A 17,669-nucleotide genomic window follows, 5' to 3' on the forward strand; every position below is an offset into this window, starting at 1 on the left:
GTGCGTAGCGCTTTTAAAAAGTGCTTAAAGGTGTTTATTTTGCTTTTTAAAAGCCGTAAAGGTGCTATTTTCATTTGGGTGTTTTTTAAAAGTGCTTAATTTTCCCTTTTTCAAAATGAGATTTTTCCTTTACTATGTTGATTTTCGTTTCGAATTCTGCAAAAAGACACAGTTCATATTGTTTTATTCAACGTTTTCATAATTCACCCCCAATCTATTTCGCCGTATTGTCAGTCCGTAGTGTATGAAAACACCAGTGCTTAAAATATTTTTGGAGTGCTTAAAAGCTGCTTATTTTTTGTTGAATAATTTGGTTATGCACCCTGGAATAGATATTTGTTGTTTCTTGTACTTTTTTTCTTAAATCACTGTCAAGAAAAGCATAGAGCTTAGTAGTTAATAGAACAAATGCGTTAAAAGTGCTTTAGAATTAAAAACTATTTAATTTAAATAGGAATTAAAACTTCTTAATATCTCTTCATATTTAACCAAGCCAATTTTTTATTCAAAATGATTTTGAATATTGGTGATAATCAAGTTCAACAGTTGAGTTGGTCTTCTAAAAGTAACGAAGTAGTGACTACATTTCAAAGTAGTTTAGAGTCACTACATTTTTAAAAAAAGTAGTTATAGTTAACTACAAAGAAAATGTACAGGGTTCCCACGGTCCTTAAAAACTGCTTAGTTTTTATTTTGAAAATTAAGGGCCCTTAGAAGTACTTAATTTTGATTCACGGTCCTTAAAAGTCCTTAATTTCTAGTATAACTAGTTGGTTNAAAACTGTTTATAAAAAGTTTTTGTTTTTCAATAATATCATTGATTGAATATGAATTTTTTGAGTGCTTGAAAACTTTTGTAAAGTGCTTGAAAAGTTTTTAAAAAGTGCTTATTTTTGATTCAGAGATTTGGCTACGCACCCTGAATATTTTTGGAGTGCTTGAAAAGTGCTTAAAAGCTGCTTATTTTTTGTTGAATAATTTGGTTATGCGCCCTGGAATAGATATTTATTATTTCTTGTACTTTTTCTCTTAAATCACTGTAGAGAAAAGCATGCAGCTTAGTAGTTAAAGGAACAAATGCGTTAAATGTGCTTTAGAATTAAAAACTATTTAAGTTAAATAGGAATTAAAACTTCTTAATATCTCCTCACATTTAACCAAGCCAATTTTTTATTCAAAATGATTTTGAATATTGGTGATAATCAAGTTCTCCAGTTGAGTTTGTCTTCTAAAAGTAGCGTAGTAGTGACTACATTTCAAAGTAGTTTGTAGTCACTACATTTTTAAAAAAAAGTAGTTGTAGTTAACTACGAAGAAAATGTAGTTTTTCCGACCACTGGTCCCAACCATTCTGTATAGAGGACTTTCCACTGTAATTTTTTAGGATGTATTTTTCGTACAATTTTTCACATTAGTACAATTTTTGTACTAATAGTACAATTTTTACAAACTTGTAGTACAATTTTTCACATTAAAGATTATTATTTTTCCTGTCTGAAACCAACAGAATAGCCATTAAATTCTTTTTTTCTTCAGTATCATGCTTTAGGCCTGTTGTATCAAATCAGAAAAAATGATAAATTGGCCATCTCAAAACTTCTCACAAAATACACAAGAACTACTCTGAAGTCTCCATATGCTGTGTGCTTATTGGTACGTTGATATAATTTTATCTTAGTTTGAATAAATCACATGAAAATTTAAAGCAATGTTTTCGTTAAATTTTTTTTTTCTTTCTTCCAAAGATTCGAATTGCTAGCAAGTTGATTGAAGACGATGATGCTGGGTAAGCTGTTTCGTAATTTTATTTTATACATAACTTGATTTTTCCGAAATTTTTATCCTCACAAATTTTTTATCGAAAGTTTAGATTTTTCATGCTGCAACGTACGTAATTTTTATCCTTAAAATCTATGGATAACTGTGCTGTGTAAAGTTTTTTAATTGTAATATTCGTTAAATTATTTAAATCATTAAGTAGTCCTGCTCATAGAGGGTAGTATTTCTGCAAGCATTTTTTTCTACATAAAAAAAAGTTAGAAAAAACTTTGCTTGTGAAATTAAGGTCAATGAGATAAATAAGTACTCTCCCAAATTTAATAACATCTGCAAAAGTTTCAGAGAATTAACACAAACTGTCAAATCGCCTTAAATGATCACCTTAACAATGGGAAATTTTGAAGAACTGCTATATGTCTGAGAAACAGAACGTTCTCCGCATAATTTGCATTTGAGCAAACCTTTGGACAGCAATAACCTGTTAATGACATGACTTATGTTTTAATGTGTAAATTGGGCAACTTTTTTCATCTCTAATTTGAAACAATTTTAATTGATCATTACTAAGCATATTTTCCCCCTGTAAGGAACAGTCTTCACACTCCAGCGATTGTAAAATAAATTAAAAAAATTGTTGATTCATACAATAGTCAATCATAGATATTATTTGACACTTCACTCCTGCCTACAACAGATACCTTTATGGGTAATTTTTATGAATCTTGTTACAGCAGTCAATTCCTGGTGCGTTCAAGTTTTCCTTCTATACAATTCGGAGAAATTTCACGAGTGTGCACTAAGGAAGTGACTTGCATATTTCTGAGTAATATTTGTTAAATTTTTCCTCTCAATCCTAAACAATAGTAAAAATGGTTAAAAAAGTGTAGAACATAATTCTTTTTTTAAATTATTGTTACCAAAATTATTTATTTTTTAAACTTAATATTCAAGAAGCATTACTTAAATATTCTTAAATCATTCCTATGAATGTATGAAAGAGTTCCATAATGTTGAGCCTGTTTTGCATTGTTTCAACTCTTAAAATGTAAATGATCATTTGACTGCTGACTTTTTTGAGCAATCAATCTTTATTTTTTATTTAATAATTCTTTAATCAGTATTTATAATTCTGTAAGCAAAATAAATAATAGCAAAAAAGTTTGGAATATTAGCAAATGTTAATTGATTTATGAATAAAGCTGAACAATGTGAATAAGGACCCAAAAACAGGAACAGTTTAGTTTTTGTAAATGAGAACTTTACTCAGCATCGAAACCTAGACTGACAGAAGATAACACAAGACAATTCAAGAAAGCTTGATTCATAATTTTCAAAGACTTAAGGAACATTCTTCCTGAATCTAGTTCAATGGTTCTGCTCAAATTTTCCTCTCAGTTTTCCAATTCATTTTTTTATGAATTTTCACTTTAACAGAGTTTGCAAATTAATATGTGTGGAAAACCTGGAGAACAGGGTTGCTACTCCACGGAGAGATTAGGGAAAACCTGGAAAATGCAGGGAATTAAAAAATTATCTATAGCCGGAATTTAAAATTTTTCTTTATAAACTGGGAAAATACAGGGAATTTTTACTTCATATTATCTTCTACAGAATGTTGACCTCTCAGAATACAAATTATGGATTATGTAAAGATGTTCAGCTATACTATACTATTTCATTTGCTGTATTTTTTTGTCTGTTGAACTGTTCTTTATTTCTCTTCAGTTTTTTCAGCAATTATAACTAGTATTAGTTATCCTAATATAGCTCACTCATTTTCATCATGTTTCCTCGTAATATATTGTGTATAATATATACAGGGAAAACACATGGAACTTTTTTTCCTGATTTGAGTGGCAACCCTGGGGGATTTTAATATTTAAGGAATTTTATTCTGTTTTATTAGCTGTCTTGATTAAAAAAATAATTTCGTTTTTGAAGCATTTTTTTAACTAAAATTATTTGTTTGTTTATTTAGCTTAGAAAGTCCCCATTTTGATTTCATTGAAAGTTGCTTACGTCATAAGAGTGAAATGGTCATCTATGAAGCTGCACATGCGATAGTGAATATGAAATCCACAACACCCCGAGAGCTCGCGCCGGCTGTGTCCGTATTACAGCTGTTCTGTGCATCTTCAAAACCTACTCTGAGATTCGCAGCTGTTAAGACTTTAAATAAGGTTTGCCTTGTATTTATTTATTTACAACTTCTGAAATGCAAAGTAGCTACAGAGAATAGGGAAAAGTCTAATAATTTTATCAATCTGGAATTAAAATGGCCCAAAACGTTGAAGAGAATAAATTAGTTTAAATTTACCATACCTTTAAGTTCTATATTTTTCCCTGAAGAAGTAATCTTTTGAGAAAAAAAAAATAAACTTTTTGATTATATGCTCCTAAAAAAAGAAGTGTAAACATTAAAGATGGAAAAAAAATACAGTTTTGTTGTAAAAGTAAAACCAAAGTATATTTCTAAAATTAATTTTTAAGTAAATCGAAGTGAAAGTTATTGGATGTAAAAAGAATTATTTCTAAGAAACTTTTCTATATTTTTAAAATAAAATTCTACAAATTTAAATGAAATTTACATAGTAAGTTTTGCCTGAAAATCATATTTTATTTTTGATAAATATTAAAGAAAAAGTCATGAATTTCAAACTGAATTTTAAAAAAAATTTAAAAGCATTATCCCCTTATTATATATATTTTTGCATTTGATATTTCTTACATTTTATATATGTTACATTTTTATTTATTTTTTTTTTTTTCAGTAGGAAAATGATTTTTGCTTTTTTGTTGTATATGTCTGAAATCCAATTGAAATTCCTTTTATGCATGAACCTTATTCTTTTATATTAGTTGTGTTAATTCACTCAGTATTATAAACTGCATGCAGTAGTTGTCTAAATCTATATTAAATTTAATATTCCCTTTTCTGAAACCAGTTTTTAATTTCTCGATAATTTACTATAATATTTATTTTATATTATTACTGCAATTAAATAATGTTTGCACGGTAAAAGACGTAGGTACAATATTTTGATTGCTCTATTCTGATTTTAAAGAAAACTAATTTGTTCTTATGTTTCATTCAGTTTTTTTAAAAACGAGTATTGTATTTATATCTGTTGCTATTATTTGACTCTTTCTAATGCAATTGGTTCTCAAATGGAGTATTATTTCTGTAGGTGGCCATGACACACCCAGCTGCAGTGACTGCGTGCAACATTGACCTTGAGAACTTGATAACGGACTCCAATCGTAATATAGCCACACTCGCTATAACAACTCTCCTGAAGACTGGCAGTGAAAGCAGCGTAGATAGGCTCATGAAACAAATAACTTCATTCATGTCTGAAATATCTGATGAATTCAAAGTGGTAGTTGTACAGTCCATAAGGTAAAAAAATGATACTACATGGTGCACAATGTTTTTAAAAAGTGCTTAAATATGCTTTTTTATTTTTAAAAAGTGCTTAAATTAAATGAGAATTTTTTTTCACCTTGTTGATTTTCATGTATTATGCAAAAACGCGGTTTTCACATTGTTCTATTCAAAATTTTCGCAATGCATTTCGGCGTACCGTTGGTCCGTAGTGTATGAAAGCGGCAATAATTTTAACTGTTTGATGAAATATTTGCAGATCTGCTTGTGCATATACTGAGCTGGGTTCGGTGAGATGCGACGTTTTAAAAAGGTGCTTATATTTGATTTTTTAAAAGCCCTAAAATGAGCCTTTTTTTATTGGATATTTTTAAAAAGTGCTTAAATTTCCTTTTTACAAAAATGATATTTTTTCTTTATTGTGTCGAATTTCATGCATTATGCAAAAGCACCGTTTTCACATCGTTCTATTCAACATTTTCCCACTGCATTTCGGCGTACCGTCGGTCCGTAGTGTATGAAAGCATCAATCATTTTACCTGTTTTATGAAATATTTGCGGGTCTGCATGTGCAATTACTGATCTGTGTTCGATGAGATTCTCATTTGCAACTCTGCTGCATTTTGCAAGATTTTCATAATTTCATACTTAATTTTTCATCCTGTGAAATCGAACCGAAAAATCTATTGATCATTTTTTTAATGCCTTATATAATCAAGAAAAGCATTCTTTGTCAGAAACTAGTTAATTTATCTTGATCATGTAAAGTCTTTGAAAATTATTTTGCATTTTGTTATTATATATACGGCTTCATAATATTTTTAAGTGCTTAAAAGGTGCTTATTTTTCATTGAAAGATTTGGCTATGCACCCTGTTCTAGATCATCAATAGTTTTTTTTTAAATTAAAACAAATATCAAGGAGTCTAAAATCAAAAATTGAATCTGATCTATGAGTGTAGAGACCTTTTGTCTTGGTTTTGAAAAAAGAAAATTTCGGTGCCATTCTCAACTTATATACACTTAAAAAGATGTCATACCGAGGGGGGAACTTTTCATTGTGAATTCTTTTTCCTCTCCATAACTAATTTAAAGAGAGGAAAAAGTGAATTCCGACAAACATAGAGTAAGTCATAAAGTTTCAATTGCTGAAGTTTTTTTTTTCTAAATATCAAAATGAAAACAAATTATTGGAAGAGAACTTCTCCGTTGTGTAATCCTAAATTATCTTCTCGCGTTTTATTCTGATATTTTAAAAATTTCTCACCAGGATTTGAAACTTTATGGCTTACTCTAGGTTTTTCTGAACTCATTTTTTCTACACTTTAAATTTTAAATTAGTTATTGAAGTGAAAGAGAATTTGTGGCAAAAAGTTTCCCCTGCTGTATGGAATCTTCTTTAAGAAATTCTTGGTTGACCATTACGAATAACAGGTTTGTTTATAGTAGTCCAGTACTGAGTCTTTTTGAGGAAATTGAATGATGGTTATGTGTATTGGCTGATTCTGGTGGTGTAGAGTTTCATGTATCGTGAAGTTTAAAATTATTTGGCTGAAAGTATGGTTAATTTATAAGAATCAACACATTTTGACACTTTCAGCTCTTGAACATTTTTCTAGTAGATTTTATAAAAATGCTGAATGTGTGATGATCAAAAGGGTATGCATATTATAGTATTTTAAACAAAATGATGATCTAATGATGATGATGATGATGATTTGATTATTAATTTATATTTTTAAGCTTTACTGTTTCCTAAATAATTCAATTTAAGACCTAAAAATTGAGATACAAATTGATTAAAAGTTTTTTACATATCAGCCAAAATACTTAAACATACATGCCAAGTCTCCTGTTTTTTAACTAAGACTACTGTATTTTATGACTATCTCCTGTTTACCTGTATAATCTCAGAAATTTAAAGAAAGTTTTTTTTTTTTTAAATATCCACTGATGGCAAAAAGACTTCTCTTATTCCTCAATAAATGATGCTATGGCTGATACTTCAGTATGTTGAGTGTTGGTAGTTTAAATCAAGTCGTGATGGCTCAGGGGATATAGCGTTCACCTATTATGGAGTCATCCGAGTTTAAATCCCAGCGATGACTGGCCGATATGAATTCCGAATCCAACTTGCACCAACCACTTATGCCTGGCGTAAAATATCCTCAGTGGTGAGTCCCCTTGCCATCAGGCTTACTGTGGATTTTCCTCCCCTTGTAACTCAAATGCGGGTTTGTTCCATCAAACCGTCCTCCACAAAGGCAAATTTCTCCCAATACTTGTACCAGGATTTTCCTTGTTTTCTGGATCGAGTTAAGAATTACCAAGGCTACGTAGTTGAACATTATTCATAAACCCAAAATTGGATCTGCTGTTCAGCGACAGTTATAAAATAAAATAATTTAAGTAATTATGAATTATAGTTTTAAAAAATCTTAAGATTTGTATACATATTTTTTACCTCACTAAATATAAGTGCTTATCCCATATAGCAAAAATTCTTCCGTAGTAGCTCCCACGGAGGAATCGCTCAACCTCCCCCGGAGCTTCCGACTTTTCCCGAATTCCTCTCGCGGAGCTCCTCAGTAATGCAAAATGTCCCCACCTTTCAATTCCTCAGTTCCTCCGGCGGGCTTCCCGAAAATCACTCCATAGGAGGAGCCGAGGAAGAATGATGAGGAAGTTTCAAGGTCTCATACTTTCCGATGGCTTTCCCCGGGCAGTCTCCTAAGGAAGAACTGAGGAAGTTTCAATGTCGCATACTTTCCTCGGGTACTCTCTTTAGGAAGTGCTGAGGTAGATTTGAATCTTATGGCTTTCCCTTAGGCTACTAATACATATAATTATACTTACTAATACATCTACATTATTAGATTCCCAAAAACTCCAATTTGTTTGTGGAAATCAAGCGATGCGGCTTAGAAGGGGCAATAGAAGGAAAGACTTGATATCAAAATAATAAACAAGTTCCCTCACTAAAGCCCCACTGAGCCATCGTGCATCATAGATTATAGCTCAACTTGATCACTTCTCCACAGTTAAAAGGAATGCTTGCACAACCTCTCCTTAGGAAATCTTACTGTACTTATATGCATTCTGGTATTTCATCAATTATTGATGAAAAATATAAATAATTATAAAATAATCTTAACTTTACTGGCACTTTGCACAAGTAGATTCAGTTGAAAATATGTCGCTAAATACATCATTTAGTAAAAACTGCAATTATAAAACAATGAATGAATCAGATAACATTTGATAGATTTATTACGGTGCTATTTTATAATAACTTAAGTTTAATTCAATGTGATATACAAGTCTACAATTACCACATTACGACATAGGGTTATATAATTTTAAAGAAAAGTAATTATCAATGTCAATGTACCATTATTTACAATTGAAAACCTTTTAATTGTAAATGATGGTTCATTGACACCTACCTTTTATTATATTTTACCTTTTCTACACACATAAAAGAATTAAACAGTTTAGAAATTTTTTTATTGATTATAGTTTTTATATACAAAATAATAAACTATCGTATCATTAAAATAATACTCTTGTTATTAACAGACATTTCTTATTATATCATAGATAAAATCGGAGAACAAGTATATTACTAGGCCTAACTCAGTAACGTGGAAATCATTAACTACTTTAACACAGATAATTAGAATTATAAAACGTGGTAAACGTTTAAAATACATAGATACAATATTATAAACTGAAAAAAATTATTCAAAACGATTAACTTACTTTATTTACTGAATCATAAATGAAGAGCTCAAAATTACAACAGTCAACATAGCTACACTTGATTACACCTGTAAGCAACAAACTATGTATACCTCCGCGCAATTTCTTCCAGGGTTACTTTTCAAAAATTCTTTGGTGAGAATTGAATTCTAGTCAAGCACATCTAGCGCGTGCGCAATTGCTCAGCCGGTTGCACGCACAGACATAAGTAATTATGATGCTCCTACGGAATAACCAGGGGGGAAAATCCATTGGATTGATTTCTAACGGATGACCGGTGGAGGAATATCCATAGGCGATGTTTCCGAAGGACTTCCTACGTACCGTTATCCGTAGGAATGTTAGAATGGAATTTCCCTTGGCTTTCCCCTATTTATCCGCGCCTTCCCTCGGAAGAAAGGGATGCATTTAGGAGGTCCTAGGGAAAGGTTTCGGAAGATGAGTGCTATATGGGATATTATCTCCAATTTTGAATTTCTCTTTTTGACTTACATTATTATGCATGATGTATCAAAACTTTACTCGTAACCTAAAAAATGTTGCTAGTAAAATCTCTGTTACTTTATTTCTCCAATGTTGGCAGGTATGCAATAATTTATCTAAATTTGTTCACTTTTCAAACCTTTTTCAGTACCTCAAACTTTTAAACTGCTGACACTTGTTTTAATATGCTTTATAAAAAAGAAATTCTTTACAAAAAATCTCTTTTGTGCTACAGATCTCTGTGCCAGAAATTTCCCAGGAAGCACAATGTGATGATGAATTTCTTATCTGGTATACTCAGAGATGAGGGTGGCTTTGAATATAAGAAAGCAATCGTGGATACCATCATTAATATTATCGAAGATAGCCCTGATGGAAAAGAAGCTGGTAAATAATTGATTTTTTACAATATTAAAAATGTTCATATCTGCAGCAATTGCCCTTGGACCTCTTCCTCCCCCAAATTGCAACAGGGAGGGAAGATTGAAAAATAAACCTTCATTTGTTGTTGAATCATTGTTTGGGAATATCAAAATGTTAAAAAACTTAAGAGAAATATGTTATACCAAAAATTAAATAAATAAAATAAAGTGTTAAAAATATAAAAATTTTAAAAACTGTAAGTATAATTTTCCTATTGCTGTGGAAAATATAGAATAGCATAGCGGCCAACTGTACTGGATTTTCAAGTAGACTACTTGATTTCGCCAGTTTCTCCTGGGTTTTGTACACTTTAGAAAATTTCCTAAAATTGAGTAAGCTTCCTTAAAAAAAATTACTTTCAAAATAGAATTTTTGCTTGCTTGAATATTTAAACAAGTGTTATTAATACATAAAGAAGCGAGCCTCATTTATAAAAATCAATTAACTATCTTTGAAGAATTAAAAACCTATTACTATTCAAAATTAACCATAAACATAAAACATTTAATGTTAATCGTAACTGGAAAATATTGCAGTTTTTCTTTTTTTTAATTTTGAAGGCTATAAAAATCTCTAAAATTTCCTTATGTGTCAAATATTGAGTACATTTTGTTACAATTATCAAGAATTTTATATTTCATGAAATCTATTGGATTTTTCCCTATGCATGTTAGCAGCTGTAGAATAGGAAATAATGCATGTATAATGTAGTTTTTTGCCATTATTGCTGAGATGCAAAAACTGCTTCTATATTCAGACACTAATGATGATACTCGCTTATAGTATCAAAACTGTTATATTTTTTATTTGTACTTTCTATATTGCTCTTTTTGCTACCTTTGTACCATTGAATACTCATAATTTAAACTGATAGCAAGAAATGTTTCAAAATTTAAAAGTCACATTTTTAAGTACTCTTTTCATTACTTTATCTTTAAAAATGACACTAATTTATAGATAAATATTTGCAGCTTGTTTTGAATGTAGATTTTAAATTATGAATGAATATCTCTATAGGACTTGCTCACCTGTGCGAGTTCATTGAGGATTGTGAACACACTTCATTGGGTGTTAAAGTTTTGTATTTACTTGGAAAAGAAGGCCCAAAGACATCTCAACCTTGTAAATACATCAGATACATTTACAATAGATTGATTTTAGAAAAGGCTTCTGTAAGAGCAGGTAATTCATTTTTAAATCTACCTTCTTTTTTTTGAGGTGTTTAACAATGTTGTGAATTGTTTTAAAATTAATGGTCCTTCAAATACCTTTAAAAGGAGGCCATGATGCAAGAAGAAAAAATTTGTCGCGAATTCTTTCTCTTTCATTACTAGTTTAAAATAAAGGAAAAGTAAGTTCAGGCAAATGTAGAGTAATTCAAGGAGTTTCAGTTGCCGAAAAAAGTACTTCAAAATATTAAAATGCAAACAAATTATTAGAAGAGAACTTCTCTGTTGCGTAATCCTAAGTTATCACCTCTTAATTTATTTTTGAAAACTTCTTTTCAGTGTCTGAAACTTCATGGCTTACTCTAGATTTAGTCTGAAGTTATTTTTTATACTTAAATTTTAAGTAAGTTATGTAGGAGAAAGAGAATTTGCAAGGAAAGCTTTCTTCCTTGGTATGGCCCCCTCTTAAGTAAGCATGCATTCAACTAACTTTAAATTAATTTTATGTCAACAAAAAAAAGAAACTGGAATACGAAAAAAACACTGGATCAAATCTTTAAAAGTTCAGCCTGTAATCAAGTAACGGGGAGGGAAAAAATCTTTAATTTTTGTTCTTTCTGGTGTTGTCTCTATTCAGCTCTTTATTTAAATTAAATGATGTTTTTAAAAAGGCGTCTTAAGTGATCTCTGTTTACTATTTAAAAATATAAAGAAATCTTAGATGAAAAATCATCTGCTGGAGAGTTTCTGCTACTTCGGATATAGCTGTAGAAATTTTTCTTTGTACTTAATGGCATGCTTAAATTAAATTATTTTAATTTATAATTTGTTGTTATAACACAACACGGAGAAGAAAAATTAATATCGCTAGGAATAATTAAGTAAAAAATTATTTTTACCTGGGAAATAAACATAAAGAAATTAAACTGGAAGATAATTTTACTTAGGAATAATTAAAGATTGATTTAGCATATCTTTTAAGTTTGACTCATTTATTGAAGTAATATAGTCTATTAAATGTCACTAAAAAAACAATTTTAAATTACTTTTTACTTTACAAATAAAAATTGCGCTAAAACATAAACAGGGGTGCATTTTTTGAGCTATCAGTGACTGCTAGTTTTCTTCTCCAACCCAGTTTGTAGTTTGCAGAGTCTCAGCTCATTGGTTTGGCAAACTGCTGCACTCATTGACTTCTGGAAAAATAGACATCTTCTCTTCTGTGGCGCCATGGTCAGCCTATCAAACATTGTTTTGCTAGTGTGAGGGAGGTTTAAGAATTAAAAAGTATCAAAATAATTAGTTCCAATTAAGTGTAGATCATTATGGAATAAAGTGTTTGATACCTAACCATCACATTATTGTCTATTTCAATATATTGTGTTAGACATTGTTATTGCATATTTAAATGTTAACAACATTAGTTCTTTTATAATGAAATTTTTTTTCCATTTTCCTGAATTTTATGCATTTTGTTTCTTTCTCAAAGTTTTTAATGTAAATGCAATTTTTTAGTTGTAGTTTTTATCATTATATATGCACATACATAAATGCATGCTGATTGGTGAAAAAATACAAATATTAAGTGTGTCAAAAACTTAGAATGTTTTTTTTTTTGTGTGTGTGTTTATTGAAATTTAGTATAAAATATGGCAACATTGAAAAACAAAATGGAGCAATGAAAACATTTATTCACATGTCACATAATTTTAAGAAGAAAAGAAGTATTCAAGAATTCGTTTGATTTATGAGTACATAACATAGTAACCAGGTTGAGATATTCCGTTTACATTAAAGCATAATAATATTTATGACTTAATATAAAGTTATTTTTATAAACTTTTTTGATAGGGAAAAAAAATTTTAACAGCCTTACTTAATAATTGTATTTTTTGTTCTTTCTATCCCTAATCTCCTGTGATGCAAAACAAATTTTAATTTTACATTCATGTGATTGATCATATATTTTGCAGCTGCTGTCAGTTCCTTGGCTAAGTTTGGCGCTCACTGTGAAGAGCTTCTCCCAAATATTTTAGTTCTTCTGCAGAGGAGCCTCCTTGATTGTGATGATGAAGTGAGAGACAGAGCAACCTACTATTTAAATATCTTAAATCAGAAGCAAAAAGGACTTTACTCTCAATTCATCTTGAATGGTACATCTCTTTTGTTTATTAAATTTATAAATAAAGCTTTGAAGTTTATATTTACAATAGTTTAGCGAAAGTTGGTATGAAGTGATATTTTAAGAAGCATAATTTTTTAGTCTAAAATGAACTATGCCAGGGATGGTTTCCAAATAGAAAATATGTACAGTTTCCTACTTATGCAGGGTTGCCACTTCACAGAGAAAACTTGGAAAATACAGGGAATTTTAAAATCTCCTTAAATAACAGGGAAAATGCAGGGAATTTTGATTTTTTTTTTCTTAACAATTTGGGGAAAAAACAGGGAATTTTGTTTCTTATTTTTATCTTTTAAAAAATGGTGACCACTCAATGTGTAATCAATGGGATATTTAAGGATGATATTTCGACTATACTTAACTATTTCATTTACTATAGCATTATTTAAGCATGTTCAGCTGTTCCTTTTTTACTCTTAAGTTTTTCCAGCAAATAAGACTAGTATAGTTAACCCACTATAACTTACACAAGAGCACAGTAAAATTGTTGTTTCCTCTTAATATATTGTGTATAATATATACAGGGAATTTTTTTTCTCCAGATTTGAGTGGCAACTCTGATTAAGTTTTAAAAAATTTATATTTACAGTAGTTAAGAGAAAGAAGGTATGACATTATATTTTGAAAAAGCGTAATTTTTTAGTCTAAAGATGGTTTCCTATGTGAACTGTATCCTACTTTTGCTATATTGTTTTAAGCTGATGTTATTAAATCAACGTAAATGCTGCTTGTCTTTTTCCACTAACACATGAAGTGCACATGTGTACAATTTCTATTAAAATGAAATTAATCTTATATACAAAAGTATGTTTGAAAGCATTAGATAGGGTAAAAGTTTACTGTCGGGTTTAAAAAAGTCACAAAGATTTCATTTCATTTAAACTAACAATGTGTGGATTTGCGGTCTAATGGTTAGGCTATCCGCTTTCTGCCGGAGTAGTTGGGGGCTAAGTATTTTATTTTTTATCAAAATATATGGATAATTATATGGTAATATGGATAATATTTAAAGAAATTGTAACTTAAAATTTTTTGATAAGCTGGCAGAATTTTTATTTTATAATAAATAATTTGAATTTTTATTAAATTTAATTATGAAAATGTAAACAAAAGAATATTGTACTAGTTTAAAAAGAAAAAGAGAAGGAAGAAATTGAAGAAAAAACACTATTTATTACATAACTAAAAATCATTCTATTAAAAATATAGCACTAATGTATTCTGATTATAATTACAAATAACAAAAAAAAAAGTTGAAATTCAGTGAATTATAGTTAAGTAATAGTCTTTTTTATCTTTTTTTAAACGAGCATGATAGTATATTTTGTTTATATTTTNAATGTTCAAAACTGATTTTTGCGGAAGCTTTTATTTTTTGTGAAGCTAAGCAAGTGCTCTTCAAGACAACAGTTAACATAAAATCGTCTCTGATATTTTTAATTTGATATTTTCAGATCAATTGTCAGCTGTTCCGGAACTCTCTTCATTGAACTTGGGTCCATTGTTTAAATCTTCTCTTCCTATTGAACTCACTGAATCTGAGACTGAGTTTGTTGTTAGATGCATTAAACACACATTCACTAGCCACATTGTGTTGCAGGTAAGAAAAATAACCCAAATTCTTTTTTGTAGTTGAACCTCAATCACAATTTCTCCTGGGGACCATTCACTGCAAACAGCAGAAAGTTTGTATTGAATACAGAAAATTCCTCTCATTGTTTCGAAGCGATTGCAAATATTCATTGTTGGCAGTGGTATTGGATCTGTACTTTATCAGTTTCTGCAATACAACAAGTTTTATCAACTGATGCATAAACATCAAATGTGATGCTTGAGGCATTTTTGCCTTATTATTTTTTAGCTATTGGCATAATTTCTGGCACCGTGGCAGTATCATGGTGACACGGCGACATTGTCGCATAACAGCTGAATTCTGGCAGAAAGATTTTTCCATTGTGAAGTAAAAAATTTTGGTTTTCTTCTCTGCAGAAATATTTAAAAGAGTTTACAGTAAGACCCCGCTTAACACGCAGGTTCCATCAAAGTAGAGCGTAATGCGAAACCGCTAATCGAGTCTATCTTAACATGTAAAAAATGGGGTTAGGAGAAGATGGATTGAAAATTGGCTAGGTATTAAATTTGATAATTATGCTTTTTTTAATAAAAATAAAACCAAGCATTTATTTATTACAAAAATAAAAACAATATAAATGAATATACGTACTTATAAAAACAAATAAAATTCTAAGTCAGTCAGATTATTCAGTCTCTTTTGGGTTTCCAATTTTCTGCCTTTTATGTCAAGAAGGCATCTAATGTAATTTGTGTTTTCCTTTTGCGTTCTGTTAGAAGTTGATAAGTGGATAAAGCATCTATAACACTCCGTCTTGCTTTTGAACTCCTGTCAAAATTTGGATCATTTTCAACAAATTGGTCCATAATTTCAGTTATAGTGGTCAAACTCCTTTTTAGAAACGCCATCGAAAGTTCCTTTTGCTCAGTTAATTCCTCTTGAGCTCATCATTAGAAAGACTAGCTGCTGTTTCTTGAACTATTTCTTCGACGTCTTCCACATTTACCTCATCAAAACTGGTTTGTTTTGCTAATTCCACTATTTCATCCATATCGACAGAGTGTCCAATGTCTTCGCTCTTACTTAAATAAGGCCAAATGTTCTTCCATACTCCTTTCAAAGATCTTTCTGTTATCTCATTCCAAGAAAGGTTTATGTTTTCTACAGCATTCATGATATTGTAGTTTTTCCAAAATTCTCTAATTGATTGCTTCTCTTCTACGGAGAAGCAATCAATTATTATGTCAAACAATCTCTATTATGTCAAACATCTGCTTTAATGTTCACCGCAAGTAGTAAGCCTTAAAATTGGATATAACGCCTTGGTCCATTGGTTGGATTAATGCAGTTGTGTTAGGCGGGGAAAAAACCACTTCGACTGGAATGCATGTTGTTAAGTCTGATAAATTTGTTGGGTGGCTTGGAGCATTATCAAATAGCAGTAGTGCTCTTTGTTCAAGTTTTTTAGTTTCGCAATAACGTTTAACAGGCGGGCAGAAATGTTCAGTGAACCAATCCTGGAAAAATTTCATATTTATCTATGATATTTTATTAGACACCCAAATTACAGGTAAAGTTTGTTTTAGATATGCCTTTCATTGCTCTTGGGTTTTTGGAGTGGTTTTAATTTGAAGTCTCCACTTGTGTTACCACCCAGTAGAAGTGTTAAGTCTTTAAATCCTGGTGCTCGTTTCTCTTCACGGGATAGAAATGTTCGTTTTGGCATTCTTTTCCAAAACAGGCCTGTTTCATCAGCATTAAAAACCAATTCTGGAGGATANACTCACTGAATCTGAGACTGAGTTTGTTGTTAGATGCATTAAACACACATTCACTAGCCACATTGTGTTGCAGGTGAGAAAAATAACCCAAAATCTTTTTAGTAGTTGAACCTCAATCACAATAATTTCTCCCGAGGACCATTCACTGCAAACAGCAGAAAGTTTGTATTGAATACAGAAAATTCCTCTCATTGTTTCGAAGCGCTGAATTCTGGCAGAGAGATTTTTCCTTTGTAAAGTAAAAAATTTTGGTTTTCTTTTCTGCAGAAATATTTAAAAGAGTTTATCTTTTCTTCTGAATTATATTCAAAAGATGACTTTCTCGCACATCTGAGTGGGAAAAAAAATTCTTGTTTTTTTCTATTCTCATTTGAGAATAATGAAATAAAAAGTTTAGTTTTCTTTTCTGCTGAATTCTATTTTTTATGTACTTATAACCATTGATTTTCGCATAGTTTTTAATATCCGATATATTTAATACAATATTATTTATTACAACAACTAAATCTCAAAAGGAAAACACGCATTTAGTAGCCCCTTTTGAAGAGTCTGATTTGTGTGATTTTGCCGTTGATCTTTTTTCTGCTAGTTATAGCTAAGCATTTAAAAAAAAATAATTTAATGTGGTGATGATATACAAAATGCCAAAAGGGAAATAATTAGTGTGTTTTCCTCTTACAAAATGCGAGAATATTGCCCATAATATTACATATTCAATTTTAAAATTATTTCATTCTGTTTGAAATTGTTTGTTTGTTTGTTTGTTTTTTTTTTTTTTTTTTAAGTTGACGCTTCTGTTACTTTAAATTAGTAACATGTGTATTTGTTATTATTAAAAGTATCTAGCAGCAAGATATTAGTTCTGAAGAGGTATGTATCAGAAAGCAGGAAAAAATTCTGCCACAGGGATTTCTGAACGAAGGATGTAAAACTCTATTTTCAGAAACTGTCTAAACAGGCACTTTTAATGTAATAAGAATATCCTTTGTTATGGGACTGTAGTGTATCTACCACTACAAAAACACAATTCCAACTCACTGGTATCTAACACGTGTTAACTCGATTCTGTGTTGGGGTACCTTTTTCATAGATGAAGGTTGACATTGTCGACCACTCCCCTCCTGACATTGTGA

The 17,669-nt window shown here is 30.3% G+C and overlaps 1 protein-coding gene across 1 annotated transcript in view; it reads left to right on the plus strand.

Annotated features, from left to right (window-relative positions):
* Nucleotides 1-17,669, plus strand: part of gammaCO (coat protein (coatomer) gamma) — a gene marked incomplete in the record, with an annotated part of 43,602 nt that overhangs the window by 14,550 nt on the left and 11,383 nt on the right. Inside the window, 7 exon segments of the mRNA XM_071182781.1 lie at nucleotides 1,537-1,653; nucleotides 1,746-1,786; nucleotides 3,758-3,959; nucleotides 4,968-5,179; nucleotides 9,644-9,795; nucleotides 10,849-11,013; nucleotides 12,974-13,128. Of these exon segments, the coding sequence (XP_071038882.1) occupies nucleotides 1,537-1,653; nucleotides 1,746-1,786; nucleotides 3,758-3,959; nucleotides 4,968-5,179; nucleotides 9,644-9,795; nucleotides 10,849-11,013; nucleotides 12,974-13,128 (1,044 nt within the window).

This window comes from Parasteatoda tepidariorum, chromosome 6, assembly GCF_043381705.1.
Source record: "Parasteatoda tepidariorum isolate YZ-2023 chromosome 6, CAS_Ptep_4.0, whole genome shotgun sequence".
Taxonomy (NCBI): domain Eukaryota; kingdom Metazoa; phylum Arthropoda; class Arachnida; order Araneae; family Theridiidae; genus Parasteatoda; species Parasteatoda tepidariorum.